Source organism: Loxodonta africana, chromosome 24 (genome assembly GCF_030014295.1).
Source record: "Loxodonta africana isolate mLoxAfr1 chromosome 24, mLoxAfr1.hap2, whole genome shotgun sequence".
Lineage (NCBI taxonomy): Eukaryota > Metazoa > Chordata > Mammalia > Proboscidea > Elephantidae > Loxodonta > Loxodonta africana.
Window position 1 is genome coordinate 42,996,003 of NC_087365.1, and position 20,810 is coordinate 43,016,812.

The 20,810-nt window shown below is 39.7% G+C and overlaps 1 protein-coding gene across 3 annotated transcripts in view; it reads left to right on the plus strand.

Annotated features, from left to right (window-relative positions):
* The window catches only part of IFT52 (intraflagellar transport 52), a 46,667-nt gene that overhangs the window by 1,470 nt on the left and 24,387 nt on the right, over positions 1 to 20,810 (plus strand). For all 3 annotated transcript variants that reach the window (XM_010591691.2, XM_010591692.2, XM_003411718.4), the window contains exons 2-9: positions 1,877 to 2,001; positions 2,466 to 2,553; positions 7,884 to 8,013; positions 8,305 to 8,380; positions 11,479 to 11,550; positions 13,312 to 13,438; positions 19,103 to 19,189; positions 20,419 to 20,487. In XM_010591691.2, the coding sequence (XP_010589993.1) occupies positions 1,877 to 2,001; positions 2,466 to 2,553; positions 7,884 to 8,013; positions 8,305 to 8,380; positions 11,479 to 11,550; positions 13,312 to 13,438; positions 19,103 to 19,189; positions 20,419 to 20,487 (774 nt within the window). The remainder of the gene's footprint in view (positions 1 to 1,876; positions 2,002 to 2,465; positions 2,554 to 7,883; positions 8,014 to 8,304; positions 8,381 to 11,478; positions 11,551 to 13,311; positions 13,439 to 19,102; positions 19,190 to 20,418; positions 20,488 to 20,810) is intronic.

A 20,810-nucleotide genomic window follows, 5' to 3' on the forward strand; every position in this document is an offset into this window, starting at 1 on the left:
CAGAGAAGGAAAACGCAAAACTTTTTGCACTAATGGCAATAGTAAAGCGGTAAGACTACACGCTGTTCAAGGCGGAAAACTTGCAAGACCTAAAAAAACAAGGCTGTCGCATCAAGTTCCCGTTCTCACAGGTTTCACTGTATATATGGGAATTTGTTATGTAGTCAAGATGGTACCTCAGATCAGCATTGAAAAGGTAGAGTGGTGTTGGGCAGCTTTTTAGTAATTCTGGGGGGGTGGGAGACTTATTTTAACCATCAGAATAAGTTCCAAAAAACAAAACAAAACCAGTTGCCGTCAAGTGGATTCTGACTCATGGTGACCCCATGTGTTACAGACTAAAACTGTGCTCCATTGGGTTTGTTTTCAAGGTTGTGACCTTCAGAAGCAGTTTGCCAGGCTTTTCTGAGGTGCCTCTGAGTGGGTTCAAACTGTGAACCACCAACTTTTTGGTTAGTAGTGAAGTGCTTAGCCACTTGCACCATACAGTACTCCAAATAAATTCTAGATAGGCGAAAATTCAAATGCTAAAAATTATGAAAGTACTGGAAAAAAGTAATGTTGGGTATATGTATAACCTTAGCATGTAAAAGTCTTTCTAAATATGCAGTCCAGAAGCCAGAAAAAAAAATGTTAATACTTTTGATTATAAAATTTAAAACCTTGTATATGGCTCAGAAAAAAATCAACCAGACCAAACAAGCTACCAGAAGGTAAGTCTGAAGACTGACAGAAGTACTTGTTTAAAGATCAGTTACAAAGATATGAAACCCAGTAGAAAAATGAGCAGAGTACATGAACAAGAAACTCAGAAGAGATACGGGTGGCCAATAAACATAGTGAAAGATGGCCATCTCAGTAATTTAAAAGTGAAAATTAAAACAATAATAGTTTGAGGTTTTCGTTGTTTTTTTTTTTTTTTAACTGTTTTATTGGCAAAGATGGCATAGGTTGGGAATAGGATTGTGTGGAAACATACCTAGTGTTAATGGAAATATAAGTACAGTTTTTTTCAGGGCAATTTGAAAATAATTTTCTCAGCTGTTCAACACGTAGAAATTTATTCTCTAGCTATACAGGGTGCACAAAAACTTGTCCAAGAATAATGTTTTTAGCATTGCTCTACTAGCAAAAATTTGGAAAGAAAAAAGATGTCAATCAGTATATAACTGATTAAATAAATTGTGGTGCATTCATACTGTGCAGCTGTTGAAATGAATGTGGTGGATACATAACATATGTACTGGCAAGGAGAGACATCAGAGATACAAGGCTAGGTGAAAAAAGTGTGTTGCAGAACAGCGCATATGGGAAAAAAAAACTCGTTGCTGTTAGGTGAGTTCCAACTCAATAGTCACCCTATAGGACAGCGTAGAACTGGCCCGTGGAGTTTCCAAGGAGTAGCTGGTGGATTTGACCTGCCAGCCTTTAGGTCAGCAGCTGAACTCTTAACCACTGTGCTATCAGGGCTTGTAAATTAATATATGTATGAAAAGAATCTAGAAGGCTATTTCCCAGACTTAATGGTAGTTGCCCATTGTGGTCAGCAGTGAGGAATCCGATTGGAAACATGGCCTGAGGGAACAAGGGTAGGATGATAGTGGGGAGAGCCCTAGGGGTAGGAAAGTGGGAACCCCAGCATGAGAGACAGGAGGCAGAAGCCAGGGTGGACTGGGTTTGGCCTTAGGTTTCTGCATTATGATTATGTGTGTCACTGTCAACCTTTGAGAATTCTAGGGATTTCATAGCTAGGTTGCAGCTGTATACTCTTTCTTGATAGATTAGAGCAAGTGAAGGCAACTATTCCTTCGGAGGTCTTTCCTTTGGAATAGTGTGTATTGTTCTCCGTTTTCATATCCCTTATTTTTTCCTTAAGGTAACCATGGACAGAGAGCTTCGCAGCACGATTCTTTTCAATGCATCCAAAAAGGAGATATTTACCACCAACAATGGTTATAAATCTATGCAGAAAAGACTTCGGAGTAATTGGAAGATTCAGAGGTGACTGTATTGTTTTTTTTTCTAAGTTTCAACAGTAGTCTGCTGGTAACACTGAAACATCTAAACACTTCAGATGACAGGAGCTCAGTTTAAAGATTGTTCAAAGTAAATAAATTATTATTAAAATTTCTCTTTTGTAAATTGGCAGTCAACGTACTAAGTTGTCTTCCAAAATGCAAACCAAAAGATTATTCTAATTACATCTGTAAATTTTTTTTTAATGGTTAAAGCTCTCTTAGGGGCTTTTGGTAAGTGTTAAAGCTGTGCAGTTATTTTAATGTGGGTTAACACTTCAGATTAGGGAAAGGAAAAATGCAAATAAGATGAGAACGTTTCTCTGTTTGTGTATACATTTCCTTTTTAATGGTAAGGCTGTATAATCATATGAGCTAATTGTAGAGCTGAATTGTAATTGGTTTAAATCATGGATCTAACAGTTGCTTTTAAAATCCCCATATCTCTAGCTTAAAAGATGAAATCACATCTGAGAAGCTAATTGGGGTGAAACTGTGGATTACGGCTGGGCCAAGGGAAAAATTTACTGCAGCTGAGGTAAGAAATAAAGAGGTACAGTGAGATGATTAAGAGTTGGGCTCGGAAATCAGAGGTCCTGGATTCAAATCCCATTTCAGCACGTGCTAACTATACACCCTAAAGGGAGTCATTTTACCTCTCTTAGCCTGTTTCCTCGTTTGTAAAAATAGGATATTAATTGTAAATATATTGTAGGGTTTTTGTGATGATTAACTGAGATGATCCTTCCAAAGAGTTAGCAAAGTGCTAGACACGTACCCGTTGCTGTCTAGTCGATTGCAACTCATTGTGACCCTATAGGACAGAATAGAACTGCCCCATACTGTTTCTAAGGAGTGGGTGGTGGATTCGGACTGTCAGACTTTTGGTTAACAGCCCAGCTCTTAACCACTGTACCACCAGGGCTCTGCCAGACCACCAGGGCTCTGCCAGACCATAAAAAAAAAAAAAAAAAAAAAAAAAAATTTTTTTTTTTTTTTTGGTCTGGGAGGTCTAATTAAATATTACCTAGACTTAGCTACTATATTTTTGCTCTGAAGGTAGGAAAATTCCACTTACAATTAAGCTGTTTATTGTTTTATTTCATGAAACAGACGAGGAATGATAAAGCAAAACCCAGAATACAGCAAGAGTCTTTCTCACAGAGACTTGTAGGAAGTGCCTTGGTGTTCAGGAAGGCTGTGGGGAGTAGGGAGAGTGAGGTGGGACAGGGCCAGTGTGGTCCCTAGACTGAGGCAGGCCAAGGTCTCCTGCCTTTAGGATCTTTCAAAGAACTAGCATTCCCTTGCTTTTTATTCTTCCACTTGGCCTATCTCAGTGGCTAATAGAGGTCTTCTGGAAGGGAGGAGATCACTGGTTCCCTGGTCATTGCTTCTGGTCTCCTAGGACCAATAAAGGGATCAGTTCATCCTTCTTGGACTATATGATGCCAGTTAGGTGTTGTCCTGCAGAAGCTTCTGTGATGGGACAGACATTATCTATCTGACACTAAACACTTAATCAATCTCTATGTCATCGCATTGCTTTCTTGCCTTCATGGTTTCTGTTGAGTAGTCCAAGGTTAGTCTTATTGACTCTCCTTTGTAGTTGACTTTTGGTTTATCCCTAGCTGCTCTTAAAATTTTCTCTTTATTTTTGGTTTTGGCAAGTTCGATTATAATATGTATTGATGACTTTCTCTTGGGATCTACCTTATGGGGTTCATTGAGCTTCTTGGATAGATACCTTCTCATCTTTTATGATAAAGGGAAGTTTTCTGCCAACAAATCTTCAACAATTCTCTCTGTATTTTCTGTTATCCACGTCTATTCTGTTACTTCAGTCACTCGTAGGTTATTCCTCTTGATAGAACCCCACATAATTCTTAGGGTTTCTTTATTTTTTTTTATCTGATTTTTCCTCAGATAAGTGGTGGCAAGTGCATTATCTTCAGTCTCACTAATTCTGACTTCCATTGCCTCAGTTCTGCTCCTATGACTTTCTATTGAGTTGTCGAATTCTGAGATTTTATTGTTAATCTTTTGGATTTCTGTTTGCCGTCTCTTTATGGATTTTTGCAGCCTATTAAATTTGTCATTATGGTCTTGTATAATCTTTTTAAGTTCCTCTATTCCTTTGTCTATGTGTTCCTTGGCTTGTTCTGCATTTTGCCTGATGTCCTTCCTGATCTCTTGAAGAGCTCTGTATATTAATCTTAATCCTACCTCCAGTAATTCCAAGAAGCTCTCTTCCTTCAGAAGGTTTCTTGATCCTTTATTTTGGGCACTTACCGAAGCCATCATGGTCTGCCTCTGTGTGATTTGATATTGACTGTTGGCTCTGAGCCATCAATAAGTTACTGTATTTTTTTAATGTTTGCTTACTGTGTCCTAGCTTCTTGTTTTGTTTTGATATGCTCAAATATGCTGGTCATGTGAACTGGTTTGATTATTGGTGCCTTCAAAGCTCTCATATCCTGTCACCAGGTGATTAGAGCTGTTACAAGGTACATGAGCCCAGGAGTCCGATTACTTTTCTAACATGGATTCAGCTCAGGTGTCTAGGTAGTCAGTTACCAGATGTGTGGTGCAGGCTCTCACCTACAATCCTAGATGGACAGGAGTGATTGGAGTAGGCACAGGTATCTAGCTGCAGTAGGGTGTCATGCACTGAGCAAGGCAGGGGGCTGATGGCTGCCCCTGAGTGTCTGGGAGGAAAGCATGTCCCTGTTCCCTAGAGCGCATAGGTGGATGGGTTTTGCAGCTGGACTATGGGCAGCCAGTGCTGTTGGCTGTAAGGACTGGGAGGCACCACTTATTCTTGGACTCCTGTTGCAGGTGGCTAGGTGGCATGGGTGGGGCCACCAGTCCTCAGGCCCCTGATGTGGGTAGGTGAGGACCCTGCTTAATGGTTAGAATGGTGTCAAATGTCATGAACCTGTCACTCCATCTTATAGCCAATATAGTTGAACTTAGGCTTCAGGTATATACCCTGTTGTAAATACTTGTGGGTCAGTTCTGCACTGTGTGGCACTGTTCTAGACACTAGGCTAAAGAATCTTTCTCTGTCTTGCAGCTCAGTTACATTGGTTCATCAGACTTGCTTGGCGGTGGTGTTCATTTACCACTAGATGATCAAGTGACCCAAACCATTGCCTCCCAACTGTATCAGACCAACATCCACCTTCGTTATAAATACTGCCTTTATTCTGAATTGAAACACATAGATAATATAACCCGCTACCATTTAAAAAAAAAAAAAGTCAATATAATGTCCTAACTGTAAAGAAATGGAAGATGATTTATGAAAGAATATTGTCTTAATGTGGATTCTCTAGAGGAGCAAAACCAGTGAAGTGGATATATAAATATATAGAGAGAGAGATTTGCTTCAAGGAAATGGCTCACGCAATTGTGAGGGCTGGCAAGTCCCACATTCATGGGTCAGGAAGCAGGCCGAAGATTCCTCCTGGCTCATGTGGTTGCAAGGTTTGAAGAACCCGAAATCTGCAGGTCAGGTGGCAGGCTAAAGACTTCCCAAGAACCAGAGGTCAGGTGACAAGAAGAATGCTGGGTAGAGAGAGAGAGCAGGTGCGAGAGTGAGCCTTACCTGAATATCCATTTATACACTGGAGGCAGCCCACATCCTCAAGGAAACTCCCTTTTCAACTGATTGGCTGATCACATCAGATCCCATCATGGAGGTGATTGCATTATATTACTTATGGAAGTCTGCCAAACCACTGAGAATCATAACCTAGTTGACATATAACATTAACCATCACAAATATACATACTTCAGATTATAAGTGTTTGAGCATACATACTCTGGAAGAATATGTGTATTTCAGTTTGTCAATACTTGAGCATACATACACTAGAACACTTTTCTTTATATTTGACATTTTGAAATAAGGGCTAAAAAGCACATAAAAACACCAAGAATGGGACAGGTACAAATGCAGGCTGATGCAGGTGTGTTGTACTGGTGACTCAGATCATGAGCTGCGCTGCCATCGGTGACATGATTTTCCAAAATACTGAACAACTCTTGTAAAGTTCTGAACAAAAGAAAGTATAGTCTTCCCTCAATTTACATGGTAGCTGTATACCTGGAAATTTGGCGTATACTAAAACCATGTAAAAAGTCTTTGTATTTATATGTAAATTGGAGTTAGATTCTAGATACGTTTTTTGCTAGTTTAATTTTCCCTGCATGACTATCTGGCACAGCATTCAAAGGTTGTGGGTCAGTTATGCACTATGTGGCACTGTTCTGAACATGGCAGGACCTTTAGTATCCCTGATCCCCGCCCACTAAGATGCCCCTAAATATTAATGTTTGACAATCCAGAACACCTACTAGATGGCTTAACTGCCTCCAGTGCGAGCCAGTGGCTTGAATAATACAGTGTCAGAATATAAAATACCCCAAGTTTGCTGTCCTAGTACATAAAATCTAATGGTGTGAATGCATTCCTCGTATGAAGTCAGCCTCCAAAATGTGTAAGTCTGCAAAATTACTCTTCCTTCCTGTTTTTGCCGTGGAGAAATAAGGAGCTATTAATTCAAACCGAATATCTGTTCTTTAACCAGAAGGGTTTCACGTAGATGTCTAGGTGAAGCCTGTGGGAACTCCTTCAACATCTGAAAAAGTGTCATTACGCACCGAATCCTTGGTGTGGCTCTTTTTCCCATACTGCCAAATGGACCAACACCATGTTCACCATGCTTAGAAAACAGGCAAATCCCAGAATAGCACAGTCATAAGTGCCAAGTCCCAGTAGACTTTCCCAAGCAAAAGCTATGTTCTGAGAACATATATGCTGCATACTAGACCTGATTTGCTGTTCCCTGTTGAGCTCGGTAAGAGCTCAGCTACTAACCAAAAGGTTGGCAGTTCAGATCCAATGGTCGCCCCTTGGAGACCCTATGGGGCAGTTCCACTTTGTCCTGTAGGGTCCCTATAAGTCGAAATTAATTCAGTGCAAACAGGTTTGTTTGTTTGTTTTTAGTCATAGAACACAGCAGACATTTAGGATTATGTAGGAAAAGAAGTTCAACCAAGTCGGGAGAAAAAGAATTCAGTCTGTTGCGCAGAGCTCGGGATTCATGAAGTTCCACTTCATTTGGGAGAAAGTCCCCTTGGTGATGTTAATTGTAGCACTGTGCTTTCTGTATCCTGGGGGAAATCTAGGGAGTATGGAAGAGCAAGAGGCGCATGTTCACAGCAGAGCTGGTCAAGGCCAGTGGTTTCCAAAATGGGCTGCATGTGACGAACCACTGGGTTACCAGAATGAAATTTATTTGTAATTTTTTTATCTTTAAAAATTTCATTTTGGGGAGTACATTTTGTAATTATAAGTTATTACAGTATTCCATCTATACACTTTATATACATGGACCACCCACCCCAGGTTTTCCCAGAACGGGTCAGCAAGGGGCAGCCCTAAACTTTTCTCCCCTCCCTGGCTTTGTGAAGCAAGAAAGAGCTACCAGGAGAGATGCAGACAACATGCATAACTCACTAAGGCTTGGTCAGTCCGTGACTTTGAACAGAGTTCCTCCCTTAGGGTGGTATGCAGTGATTTCATCCTGACCTCCTTGGGGTTGGGGGAGCAGTAAGGAGAAGGCAAAACTGTGAGCTTCCTTTAGCTAATAGTTTTCCACTTTTGGTTTGCTCTTCAGAGAGTCAACTTTGAAAATAGCAATTCAATTTGAACATTTTGGAGCTTTATGCATTTAAATTTGAGTGCCATGTAGGTTTAAAATGTTTACTTTTTAGTTACCTAAAAGGTCTTATTTATAGTACTTTGGCCAAATGTCTTTTGGGTATATTCATAGTTTGTTTTTTTTTTTTCCTTCGTGTAGTTCGAAGTCTTGAAGAAATATCTTGATAGTGGTGGAGATATCCTTGTGATGCTAGGAGAAGGTGGAGAGTCCAGATTTGACACCAATATTAACTTTCTACTAGAAGAATATGGAATCATGGTTAATAATGGTAATTTTTTTTTTTTTTTTTAAATACAGGCAGTAATTCCCTATTTACTACCCACATCATAGCCCTCTGGGCCCAGTGGTACAGTGGAAAAGGCCCTGGGCGGAGGGTACATGATCTTGGATTATGATCTGAGCAGCAATCTGAGCCTTCTGGGCCTAGGCTTCTTCTACTTATAAAATGGGAGGGATTGAAACAGAGATTCAGAGGTCCTTCCAGGGCAAAGTTTATGAGTTTATAAAATCAAACTTATTTCTAATCTAAAATGCACCTTTCCCTTTTTTCTCCTTAAAGATGCTGTGGTTAGAAATGTATATTACAAGTATTTTCATCCTAAAGAAGCCCTAGTTTCCAATGGAGTCTTGAACAGGTAAGCATGTTGAAAGCAGAAATGTTTTTACAAATGACTCATCTTTCTTACGTGATTCTTCCCTCATCTCCTCTCATATTCTCTTCACTGCCCCTTCCGCCTTTCTCATCTTTTAATTTTATGATTGTATTAATTCTTTCCATTTATCAATTATATTCCTCCCAGTTTTTGAAATCATATACAACATTTACCTTTTTTGTCAGAGTACTTTTAGTTGCAAGTAACAGAAAACCTATTCAAATGGAATTAAACGATAAACGACTTACTGATTGATGTAATTGGAAAGCCTAGAAATAGGCCAGAATTAGGGTGTGGATTGATGGAAAGATATGATGTCATCAGGGCTCCAGCTCTGTTTCTGTGCCGTTCTCTTGGCTCTGCTCTCCTGTGTGTGTAGGCTTCATCCTCAAGATGGAGAAATAGTTTTAACAGTTCTCAGATTCCCCTCTTTGTGCCACAACATCTAGGACGAGAGAGCATGCCTTGGTTCCAGCATTTCCAGCAAGAGTGGTCCTGAGATTTCACTCTCTTTGAGCTGGCCAAGGCCATATGTCTATTCTAAACCCATCACTGTGGCAGAGGGCATAGAATGCCCTGATGGTGTAGCTAGGCCTTGTCTCCCCCACTCCCCCAAAGGCTGGGGTGGAGTCAGCTTTCTCTGATCCCCTGGATCCCTAAACATAAATAGGGGCTCTTGGGAAGTGGGAGATGAATGCAAGAAGAGGGTAACATCAGATGCCCTCTGGGAACTCTTCTCCATGTCCAAAATTATTCATAACACACTTAAACTTCTGTATGCCTGGCATTCTACTCGGTGTGAAGATACAAAAATAACTAGAATATGGACTCTGCTGTTAGGACTCAACAAAGAAGAACTGATTCTCATATTTTAACGTTCACACCTGTGGGTTGGATGTGTTTGTTAGTGTCATCAAGTTGGTTCAGACTCATAATGACCCTGTGTACAACAGAAACACTGCCCAGTCCTGTGCCATCCTCATAATTATTACTATGCTTGAGCCCATTGTTGCAGGCACTGTATCAGTCCATCTCATTGAGGGTCTTCTGCTTTTTTGCTGACCCTCAAATTTACCAAGCAAGATGTTCTTCTCCAGGGACTGGTCCCACCTGATAACATGTCCAAAGTATGTGAGACATAGTCTCGCTGTCCTTGCTTCCAAGGAGCATTCTGGTTGTACTTCTCCTAAGATAGATTTGTTTATTCTTTTGGCAATCCATGGTATATTAAATAGTCTTTGCCAGCACCAAAGTTCAAAAGCATCAATTCTTTTTTGGTATTCCTTATTCATTGTCCAGCTTTCCATGCGTATGAGGCAGTTGAAAACACCATGGCTTGGGTCAGGCGCACCTTAGTCCTCAAGGAGACATCTTTACTTTTTAACACTTTGAAAGGATGTTTCCCAGCAGATTTGCCCAATGCAGTGCATCTTTTGATTTCTTGACTGCTGCTTCCCTGGGTTTTGATTGAGGATCCAAGTAAAATGAAATCCTCAACAACTTCAGTCTTTTCTCCATTTATTATAATGTTGCTTATTGGTTCAATTGTGAGGATTTTTCTTTATGTTGAGGTGTAATCCATACTGAAGACTGTGGTCTTTGATCATCATCAGTAAGTGCTTCAAGTCCTCTTCACTTTGAGCGAGCAAGGTTGTGTCATCTGCCTAATGCAGGTTGTTAATGCTTCTTCCTCCAATCCTGATGCTCCGTTCTTCTTCATATAGTCCAGCTTCTTGAATTAGTTCCTCAGCATACAGATTGAATAAGTATGGTGAAAAGATACAACCCTGATACACACCCTTCCTGACTTTAAATCACCCGGTATCCCCTTGTTCTGTTCGAACGACTGTCTTATGGTCTACGTACAGGTTCCTTATGAGCACAATTAAGTGTTCTGGAATTTCCATTCTTTGCAGTGTTTTCCATAATTTATTATGATCCACACAGTCAAATGCCTTTGCACAGTCAATAAAACACAGGTAAACATCTCTTTGGTATTCTTTGTCTTCAGCCAGGATCCATCTAACATCAGCAATGGTATCCCTGGTTCCGCGTGCCCTTCTGAATCTGACATGAATTTCTGGCAGTTCCCTGTCGATATACTGCCGCAGCCGCTTTCGAATGATCTTCAGCAGAGTTTTATGTGTGTGTGATATTAATGACATTGTCTGATTATTTCCACATTTAGTTGGATCACCTTTCTTGGGAATAGGCATAAATATGGAGCTCTTCCAGTTGGTTGGCCAGGTAGTCATCTTCCAGATTTCTTGGCATAGATGAGTGAGCGCTTCCACTGCTGCATCCATTTGTTGAAAATCTCAATTGATAGTCCATGAATTCCTAGAGCCTTGTTTTTTGCCAATGCCTTCAGTGCAGGTTGCACTTCTTCCTTCAGTACTGTTGGTTCTGGAATATATGCTACCTCCTGAAATGGTTGAACATCAACCAATTCTTTTTTGGTACAGTGACTCGGTGTATTCCTTTCATCTTCTCTTGATGCTTCCTGCGTTGTTTAGTATTTTTCCCATAGACTCCTTTACCGTCGCAACTGGAGGCTTGAATTTTTTGTTCAGTTCTTTCAGCTTGAGAAATGCTGAGCATGTTCTTCCTTTTTGGTTTTCTAACTCCACATATTTGTACATGTCATTATAATACTTTGTCTTCTCAGGCTACCCTCTGATATCTCCCGTTCACCTCTTTTACTTCATCATTTATTCCATTTGCTTTAGCTACTCGACATTCAAGAGCAACTTTCAGAGTCTTCTTAGGCATCCATTCTGGTCTTTTCTTTTTTTCATGTCTTTTTAATTACCTCTTGTTTTCTTCATGTATGATGTCCTTTGATGTCATTCCACAACTTGTCTGGTCTTCAGACGTTAGTGTTCAACGCATCAAATCTATTCTTAAGATGGTCTCTAAATTCAGGTGGGAATTTAGAGCTGAGGGTGTACCTTTATTTAATTTTAAAAAGTTGTACCTTGAAAACTGCAAAGTCCTTGCATCTAGTTCATGCTTACTATTAATGAATGCATTGTAAAACTCTGCAATTTTTTAAATAGATTTTTATTTTTCTCTTCAAGGGAGATTAGCCGAGCTGCCGGGAAGGCTGTGCCTGGCATCATTGATGAGGAGAGTAGTGGAAACAATGCCCAGTGAGTATGTTTTCTGAGGCCTGACGAGGATTTATTTGTCATTTTTAGGAATTGGGTTGTTTTTCTCTCTCTTTTTCAAAATGAAGAGTCTTCTTTTCTGATTACAAAAGTAATTCTCATGAAAGAAACAGTTTAAACAGTTCAAAAGATAGAAAGTATAAGTCCTCCATTGTGAATCCATGCTCCTTCCATCAAAAAATAACCAGTCTTAACTGTATGGTGTTTAGATTTCTAGATTTTTTCATATATAACAACCTATACAGATCCTTGTTCTGTTTGACGACGGGATTAAATTGGATGTATCCTAGTTTATCCAACCAGTCCCGTATTACTGAACATTTAAGTGGTTTATAATATTTTGCTTTACTGATAACACTCTCTAACATTTACTGAAGGAGCCCTAGTGGCACAGTAGTCAAGCGCTCAGCTGCTAACTGACAGGTTCACGGTTCTAACCTACCGGCAGCTCTGTGGGTGAAAGACGTGGCAGTCTGCTTCCATAAAGATTACAACCTGGGAAACCCTGTGGAGCAGTTCTGCTCTGTCCTATAAGGTTACTATGAGTTGGAATTGACTCGATGACAGCAGGTTTTTGGTTTAACGTTTATTGGGCACTTACTTTGTGTCAGGCAGATAATAGCACATTTAATTCTCACAGTAACCCTAAAATGTTATAGATGAGATACAGAAAGGTTAGTTGCCCAAGCTCATACGACTAAGTGTCAAAATTAGATTCAAACCTAGGCAGTCTGCTCTGGAGCCTGTATTCTTAACCTCCGTTCTGTGTTATTGTAAACAAATCAGACTGATTTGTGTAGATACCCTGGGTCTTTGCTGCGACAGTGGAAAGTAGATGGACTTCAAGGCAGGTTTGCATGGAAGCGTCCCCACCAAAGTGGGATAAATATATGCCTCTTTATTTATGTAAGCATTCAACTGGTAACATACCCTTCCAATGACTGACATTACTTCTTAGAGACAGCACCAGCCAAATCTATGAGGAGGGGAGACTATTTACCTCTAAGACCTTATTTTAGGGCAGTGGTGGTTCTGTGGTAGATTCCTTGCCTTCCATGTGGGAGACCCAGGTTCAGTTCTTGACCAGTGCACATCAAGCATGGCTACTCCTCATCTGTCAGTGGGGGCTTGTGTGTGGCTGTGGTGATGAGCAGGTTTCAGTACAGCTGGAAACTAAGATAGACTAGGAAGAAAGGCCTGGCAGTCTGCTTCTGAAAATCAGCTAGTGTAAACCCTAGGGGTCACAACACTCCAATCCAATTGTGCACAGGGTCGCCATAAGTTGGGGGCTGACTCAATGGCAGCTAACAACAACAGCAAGACTTATTGTTCAGAGCAGCTAAAGTTCTTTTATTTTCTCCCTACCCACCTCACCTTTTCTTTTCCTTCACCAAAATGTGGCTGTGGGACCAGCTAGGGATAAGAAGCTGAAACCCTGAAATTCCTGCTCATATATAGTTCTGGTTCAGTTCTCAGAAGAGGCCCCATCTTCTTCCTCTCCCACCACACGGGCTGGCTTAGTTATTCTAATTACAATCATGTATGCTTCCCTGTTAATTTATATCGGCATTTTTCAAAATGCCTTTTTAAACTTGCAGCTAGACTTGTCCTAGGTTTTGAGTTATAAAACTGAAGCTTAGAGGAAATTTTGTTTGATGATGAATTGTTCAAAATATGTTCGGATTATCTACAGAATTTTTAAATATATTTAAAAAAATTTTGTGTGTTTTTAATTTCTTACAGGGCTCTCACCTTTGTCTATCCTTTTGGTGCCACATTGAGTGTCATGAAACCAGCAGTGGCTGTTCTGTCCACAGGCTCTGTCTGCTTCCCACTTAACAGACCCATTCTGGCTTTCTATCACTCTAAGGTACAGCCTTTCTTAGATACGAGGATATATGCAATTTTTATTATTGGAATAGTAAGAACTACTTTACCATTTCCAAAGAGGTTTCATCTATTTTCTCATTGTTCTTCATGACAATCCCATGAAGAAGTGTTTAATTATCCACATTTTACTTACTCAGTGGAGTCAGGGCTTAAACCTAGCTTGTGTATTTCTAAATCCAAAGCTTTTCCACTCTCACATAGGACTGCCTATATTGTAACTTTTTTTTAATTGTAGTAAAATATATATAACAAAACATTTGCCATTTCAACTTTTTTTATGGGTATGCATCAGTGACGTTAGTTACATTCATCATGTTGTACAGCCATCGCCACTATCCGTTTCCAGATTTTTCCATCACCCTTAACAGAAGCTTAATAACCCTCTAATCGTTGATTCCCCTTGTACTGTGACTCTGTGGAATGCAAAAGTTGGAAACAAAGAAGAAAGATCAGTAGTTGGGAAATATGGCCTTGGTGACAGAAATGATGCCGGAGATCACATGATAGAATTTTGCAAGACCAACAACTTCTTCATTGCAAATACCTTTTCTCACCAACATAAACAGTGACTATACACATGGACCTCTCCAGATGGAATACATAGGAATCAAATCGACTACATCTGTGGAAAGAGACAATAGAAAAGCTCAGTATCATTAGTCAGAACAAGGCTGGGGCCAACTGTGAAACAGACCATCAGTTGTTCGTATGCAATTTGAAGTCGAAAAAAAGGAAAATTAGAACAAGTTGACGAGAGCCAAAGTATGACCGTGAGGATATCGCACCTGAATTTAAAGACCGTCTCAAGAATAGATTTGACGCGTTGACCACTGATGTCCAAAGACCAGACGAGTTGTGGAGTGACATAAAGGACATCATACGTGACGAAAGCAAGAGGTCATTAAAAAGACAGGAAAGAAAGAAAAGATCTAAACGGATGTCAGAAGAGACTCTGAAACTTGGCTCTTGAATGTTGAGTAGCTAAAGCAAAAGGAAGAAATGATGAAGTCAAAAACATGAACAGATTTCAAAGGTGGCTCGAGAAGAGAAAGTACTATAATGACATGTGCAAAGACCTGATGATAGAAAACCAAAAAGGAAGAACATGCTTAGCATTTCTCAAGCCGAAAGAACTGAAGAAAAAATTCATGTCTCTGGTTGCAATATTGAAGACATCGATGGAGAAAATGGGATGATGAAAATATTAAACGATGCAGGAAGCATCAAAAAAAGATGTAAGGAGTCACTGTACCAAATAGAATTGGTCAATGTTCAACCATTTGAGGAGGCAGCATATGATCAGGAACCAATGGTATTGAAGGAAGAAGTCCAAGCTGCACTTGGACTTGGCAAAAAACAAGGCTCCAGGAATTGACAGAATACCAATTGAGATGTTCCAGCAAATGGATGCAGTTCTAGAAGTGCTCGCTCATCTGTGCCAAGAAATTTGGAAAACAGCTACCTGGCCAGCCGACTGGAAAAGATCCATATTTACCCCTGTTCCCAAGAAAAGTGATCCAACTGAATGTGGAAATAATCGAACAATATCATTAATATCACACACAAGTAAAATTTTGCTGAAGATCATTCAAAAGCGGCTACAGCAGTGTACCAACAGGGAACTGCCAGAAATTCAAGACAGATTCAGAAGAGGATGTGGAACCAGGGATATCATTGCTGATGTTAGGTGGATCCTGGTTGAAAGCAGAGAATATCAGAAAGATGTTTACCTGTGCTTTATTGACTATGCAAAGGCATCTGACTGTGTGGATCATAACATATTATGGGTAACATTGCGAAGAATGGGAATTTCAGAACACTTAGTTGTGCTCATGAAGAACCTGTACGTAGATCAAAAGGCAATCATTCAAACAGAACAAGAGGATACCAGGTAGTTTAAAGTCAGGAAAGATGTGAGTCAGGGCCATATCCTTTGACCATACTTATTCAGTCTGTATGCTGAGCAAATAATCCAGGAAGCTGGATTATATGAAGAAGAACAGGGCATCAGGATTGGAAGAAGATGCATTAACAACCTGGGTTATACAGATGACACAACCTTGCTCGCTGAAAGTGAAGAGGACTTGAAGCACTTACTGATGAAGATCAAAGACCGCAGCCTTCAGTATGGATTACAGCTAACATAAAGGAGACAAAAATCTTCGCAAATGGATTAGTAAGCAACATTTTGATAAATGGAGAAAATAAAAAAGTTGTCAAGGATTTCATTTTACTTAGATCCACAATCAACTCTGATAGAAACAGCAGTCAGGAAATCGAAAGACACATTGCATTGGACAAATCTGCTGCAAAAGATGTCTTTAAAGTGTTAAAAAGCAAAGAGAATTACCTTGAAGACTAAGGTGTGCCTGACTCAAGCCATGGTGTTTTCAGTTGCTTCAATTGCATGTAAAAACTGGATGATGAATAAGGAAGACAGAAGAATTGAATTGTAGTGTTGGAGAAGAATACTGAATATTGAACATACCATGGACTGCCAAAAAAACAAACAATGCTTCTTAGAAGCAAGAATGGCGAGACTGTGTCTCATGTACTTCGGACATGTTGCGAGGAGGGATCAATTCCTGGAGAAGGACCTCATGCTTGGTAAAGTAGAGGGTCATCAAAAAAGCGGAAGACCCTCAGTGAGATGGATTGATTCAGTGGCTGCAGCAATGGGCTTAAGCATAACAAAGATTGTGAAGATGGCGCAGGACCAGGCGGTTTTTTGTTCTGTTGTACATAAGGGTCGCTCTGAGTTTGGATGGACTCCGTGGCAGCTAACAATAACAACAACAAAATAATGTCATCCTGTGCATGACTACAGGGTCTCACTGTCGATGTAAAGAGAACCCTTTCAGTGAAGTTTTGAGATAAACTACACCAAATGGCACAGAATCTTGCTGCTATTAAAACATATCAGAAGATCAGTTGTCCAGTTCTCATCTTAGAGGCCCTCAGAAATGTGGGAACAGGTGGTCCTAGAGGACACAGCCTCATTCCAAAAAAACTAAACCAGTTGCTTTTGAGTCAGTTTCAACTCATGGCAACCCCATTTGTGTCGAGTGGAACTGCGTTCCATAGGGTTTTCATGGCTGTGACTTTTCAGAAGCAGATCACCTGGCCTTTCTTCCTAGGCACCTCTCAGTGGGTTTGAACGGACAACCTTGTGGTTAGTAGCCTAGTGCTTAACTGTTTGTGCCACCCAGGGACTCCGACAGCCTCATTACGACCCCACGTTTCCACTGCCTATTAATTTATTTTATTTTATTAATTAGTGTTTTACTGAGTTTAATTCATAGAATTCCCCAGCTGACCTCCAGTCTTTCCCCCAGGGACCTAGATGCTCCTAATTCCTTACAATTCCTTTTTTTTTTTTTTTTTTTGGTGGGACCTAAGTATTCATTTCCCTCTCATTTAAAAGCTCTACACTCATTTCATAAGGGACTGAATAAATGTCTACATTGTGTTTAAAAGATGATATTCAAACGTAATTCACATAGCCATTATGGTAGTTAGCCTCTCCCAAACAGCTGGAATTGTTGTTTTAAAATTAAAGTATTAGCAAATGATTTAAGATGTAGAAATAATCATTGTTTACATAAACTATCAATTTATTGGCACAAAAGTAATGAGATACTATTTTAAGGGTCCTCAGGTAGTTTAATTCTAGAACTATGATTATCTGATTTCTTAACTGTGCACAAGAGATTTCAACTGGCTGAAGAGTGGATTTTTATAGAACTTTAACTGAGCACAGAATGTGGTGATTCTTTTAGAACTCATAAGATCATCACCCGGCCATTTCCTAGCCATTTTCTCCTCCTGGTGGGCTTTAAGTCCTGCCCTGTAAACACAGTCTCTGAGAGAGGTTGTTGCCTGTCACTCTTAAGTTTGTGAGGTAAGCCAATGATGCCAGGGAGGGAGGCCACTCCCTGTCCTCCTGGAAGCCATGAGCAGGGCCAGGCTAGCACTCAGGGGTTCTGTCTCCTTGCCCACTGCCATTGCCTTCATGAGCTTATCTTGTTTCTTTCTGAGCCTCTGATTTACTGCAGTAGACTCGTTAATATTGAAGGAGAAAATTGGTCCTTGAGTAGATATACTCTGATGTAAATGGAACAAATTATAGACAGTTTCTGGGAAAGGAAGCTGAAAATAGTGATAGAATTTCTACCAAGGCAGAATAAATGGATTAAAGAAAAACCTGTACTCTTTTTGAAATAAATGAGTTAGGGAAAAGAAAACAATATAAAGGAAAGGATATAAGCCTAACTTAGCAGTAGTAGATTCGCATCGCATCACAGCACAGTTCATCTGGTCACTTCCCCTTTCTTTCTGCAGAATTCTACCAAATTGACTTCCTGTACTAGGTATAACTGATCTGTTTTCAGTGGTTATGATATAGCAATAATATTGTTGTTATTTTTCCTATGAATCATTTGCTTTTAATGTGGTGCAAGTCAAAGATTTTTTAAGTAATGGAATTTGTATATTTACATCTTTGGCATCTCTGGCTTTGGTGTAATTCTTTTCCTAGTGCCATTATAGCTGTGCCTGTTCCTTCTATGTGACGTAGCTAGAAGAACTTGGATTTTGGATATTGTACTACTTTTTCTCATTACAAAAGAAGCATATATTCATTATAGAAAGACTGGAAATACAGAGACAGCGAGGAGGAACGGAATGCTCCCATAGCACTGTTCCAAGGGAGTCCAGACTGACAGTTTGATGATTTTCTCCCACTTTTGCTTGTGCCTCATTTTTGTTTGCTCTACAGCCTTTAAACTAGGGTAACTCTACAAATTATGGTGTCCTGATGTTATGGTAGAAGCATTTTCCAGTGTTACTGTAAGCCCTTTTAAAATATATAATTTTACAACTGAAAGAGGCTGCATTATTCTTAATCGTTTTTCTGTGGTTGAACTTTGAATTTATTTCAAAATTTTTGTGATTATAAATGCAAAATCGTGCATAGTGTTTTTTGTATGTTTCAGATTTCTTTGATGCGTATGTTGACAGCTTCAGCAACAGTGTATAAAATAATTTATTGTACTGAATTCTAACCAACAGTGTTTATAATAGCTTTTTTTCACATTAATCTGATAGGCAAAAAAATACTTTATGTTAATTTATTTAAATTTGTTAATAATAATTGAAAATTTTTCTTACTAACCAGCTCTTTCTTTTGTGACATTTTCATGCTTGTGACCTAGTACTAGTATTCTGGTTGACTCTTGTTAAAACATTGTTTCTGGTATTCATAAACGTCTCTATGATCTCTCTGTATAGTTTTATAATGGATCTTAACTCAGGACAGAGTATCTTGGATTTTTTTTCTTTTAAGATTGTGATCTTCATCCATAAGATAACCAACAAGGGAAAAATGCTGTAGCACACAATTCACGTTCCTTTTTGTTAAAGTCAAACAGAAAAATACAGAAGTGTCTAAAATGAGAGGCAGGTTAGAATGTAGTTGTTAGCATAGTTGACATTTCTGCTGTTAAAACCTTGATGTGAACTGGCACTCAATTTGTATAGAAGATAGTTGCTCCCAGGATTCTGATTACACGTGTTTGGGGAGTAGGATGCATGTGGCACATTGTGGGATCTGAGTATCTGACGCTGCTTTGGTTGTCATTGCTAGAACCAAGGTGGGAAGCTGGCGGTGCTTGGCTCATGTCATATGTTCAGTGACCAATATTTGGATAAAGAAGAAAACAGCAAAATCATGGTGAGCTTTTTCCTTTAATCATACTAATGTATAATGTCGTAGATATGATTTTAATGTCGTTGATACATTTCAGTCATTTAAAAAATACTGATACATTCACTTATTCATTCAAAACCAGCTATTCAGAGTCCAGCTATTCATATACCAGTCACTAAGGATACAACATTGAGTCAGATGTAGTCCCTGCCTTGAAAGTTTATAGTACATTGAGACAGGTAAGTCCAGAAAGATGTGGTGAGCACTTCTAAGCATGCCAGGTTGGGGTGAGAGCTGACCCTGGAAAGACGGTGAGGAACAAGCTCAACAAGGGCCTCACATGCAAAGCTGAGGAGCTTCAGCCGTATGCCAAAAGCAACCAGAAGCCCTTCTGGGTTTTCCGCAGGCATGGGCATATCTGGGCCCCTCTGTTAGCTGTGTGCAAGGCAGGATGAAGGAGGCAGCTTAGGGCCAGTTAAGAGGCTAGTGAGGTCAGCCAGACAGGAAGGGATGAGCACCTGAATAAAGGTAGTGAAGGTGAGACTAGAGAGAAGGGGCTGGTGTGCATGAGTGGTATTTAAGAGAGGTTACATAGAGGACTGGTCACTGATTTATGTAGGGAATGAGCTAAAGGAATTGCAGTTGCTCTGTCAGAATTAGTGCAAAGGAAGCACGTCAGGTGAAGGATGATAGAGCGGGGAAGCAGACATCTGCATCATGCGCAAAGCTCTACGTTGAAGTGATTCTGGTGAATTGCTGCCGAAAGAAGAGGTTCCCGCCGCATATTTCATTAATGAAGTACATCCTTCAGTCTTAGGAACTAACTGTTTTAGGAGATCGATTAGAATCTTGTTTCTGTGGAATCAGTGTGAAGAATGTCTCCAGATGCATTCTGAAGGAATCTATATATAATACTCTACCTTTTAAAGTTTTACTTTTAAGTTCAGACTGTCCTCAGCACATTAAACAGGGATTGCTTCAGGACTGTGAACAAGGTTTAATAAATTTTGGGTTGTGGTTAGAGTGTCCTAAGATAACTTATAAATTTCTGATGATAAAAGTTGCACTAGAATGAGGAAAACCTTTTACATTTTCATCTGATTTAACCAAGAGAAGGCTGGACTATACTTTTTCAGATCACTGGATCTGGTCTTTTTACCTTTAGCATTTTTTCTTGATTGATTTAAATCTGTGGTTCTGACCCTCTGCATTCTCAAGTAACTGAGTGTCTAATTCTGTACCTTTTAATCCAGGATGTTGTTTTCCAATGGCTTACAACAGGGGACATCCACCTAAACCAGATTGACGCTGAGGACCCAGAGGTAGGAGATGGTGTGTCAGTAAAGAACTCTTAAATGAAAAATGGGTCCAGCCTGTCAGCACCACTTTTAACAGTTCCAAGGGAATATATATCTGTCTTATCTTGTCTATAAGACAGGGGGAAAGAAATGATGCTTTTGGGGAATGAAGGTCCTGTTGGGAAAAAATCATAAAACAGTAAGCAAGTTATATAATTAATTAGTTGGCCTAAACTAAACTCAGTATTTGTACAGAAATAATTCTTTCAGAAATATGAAAGAACAAATAATTTTTTTTTTTTTAAATTTTTATTAAGCTTCAAGTGAACATTTACCATTCCAATCAG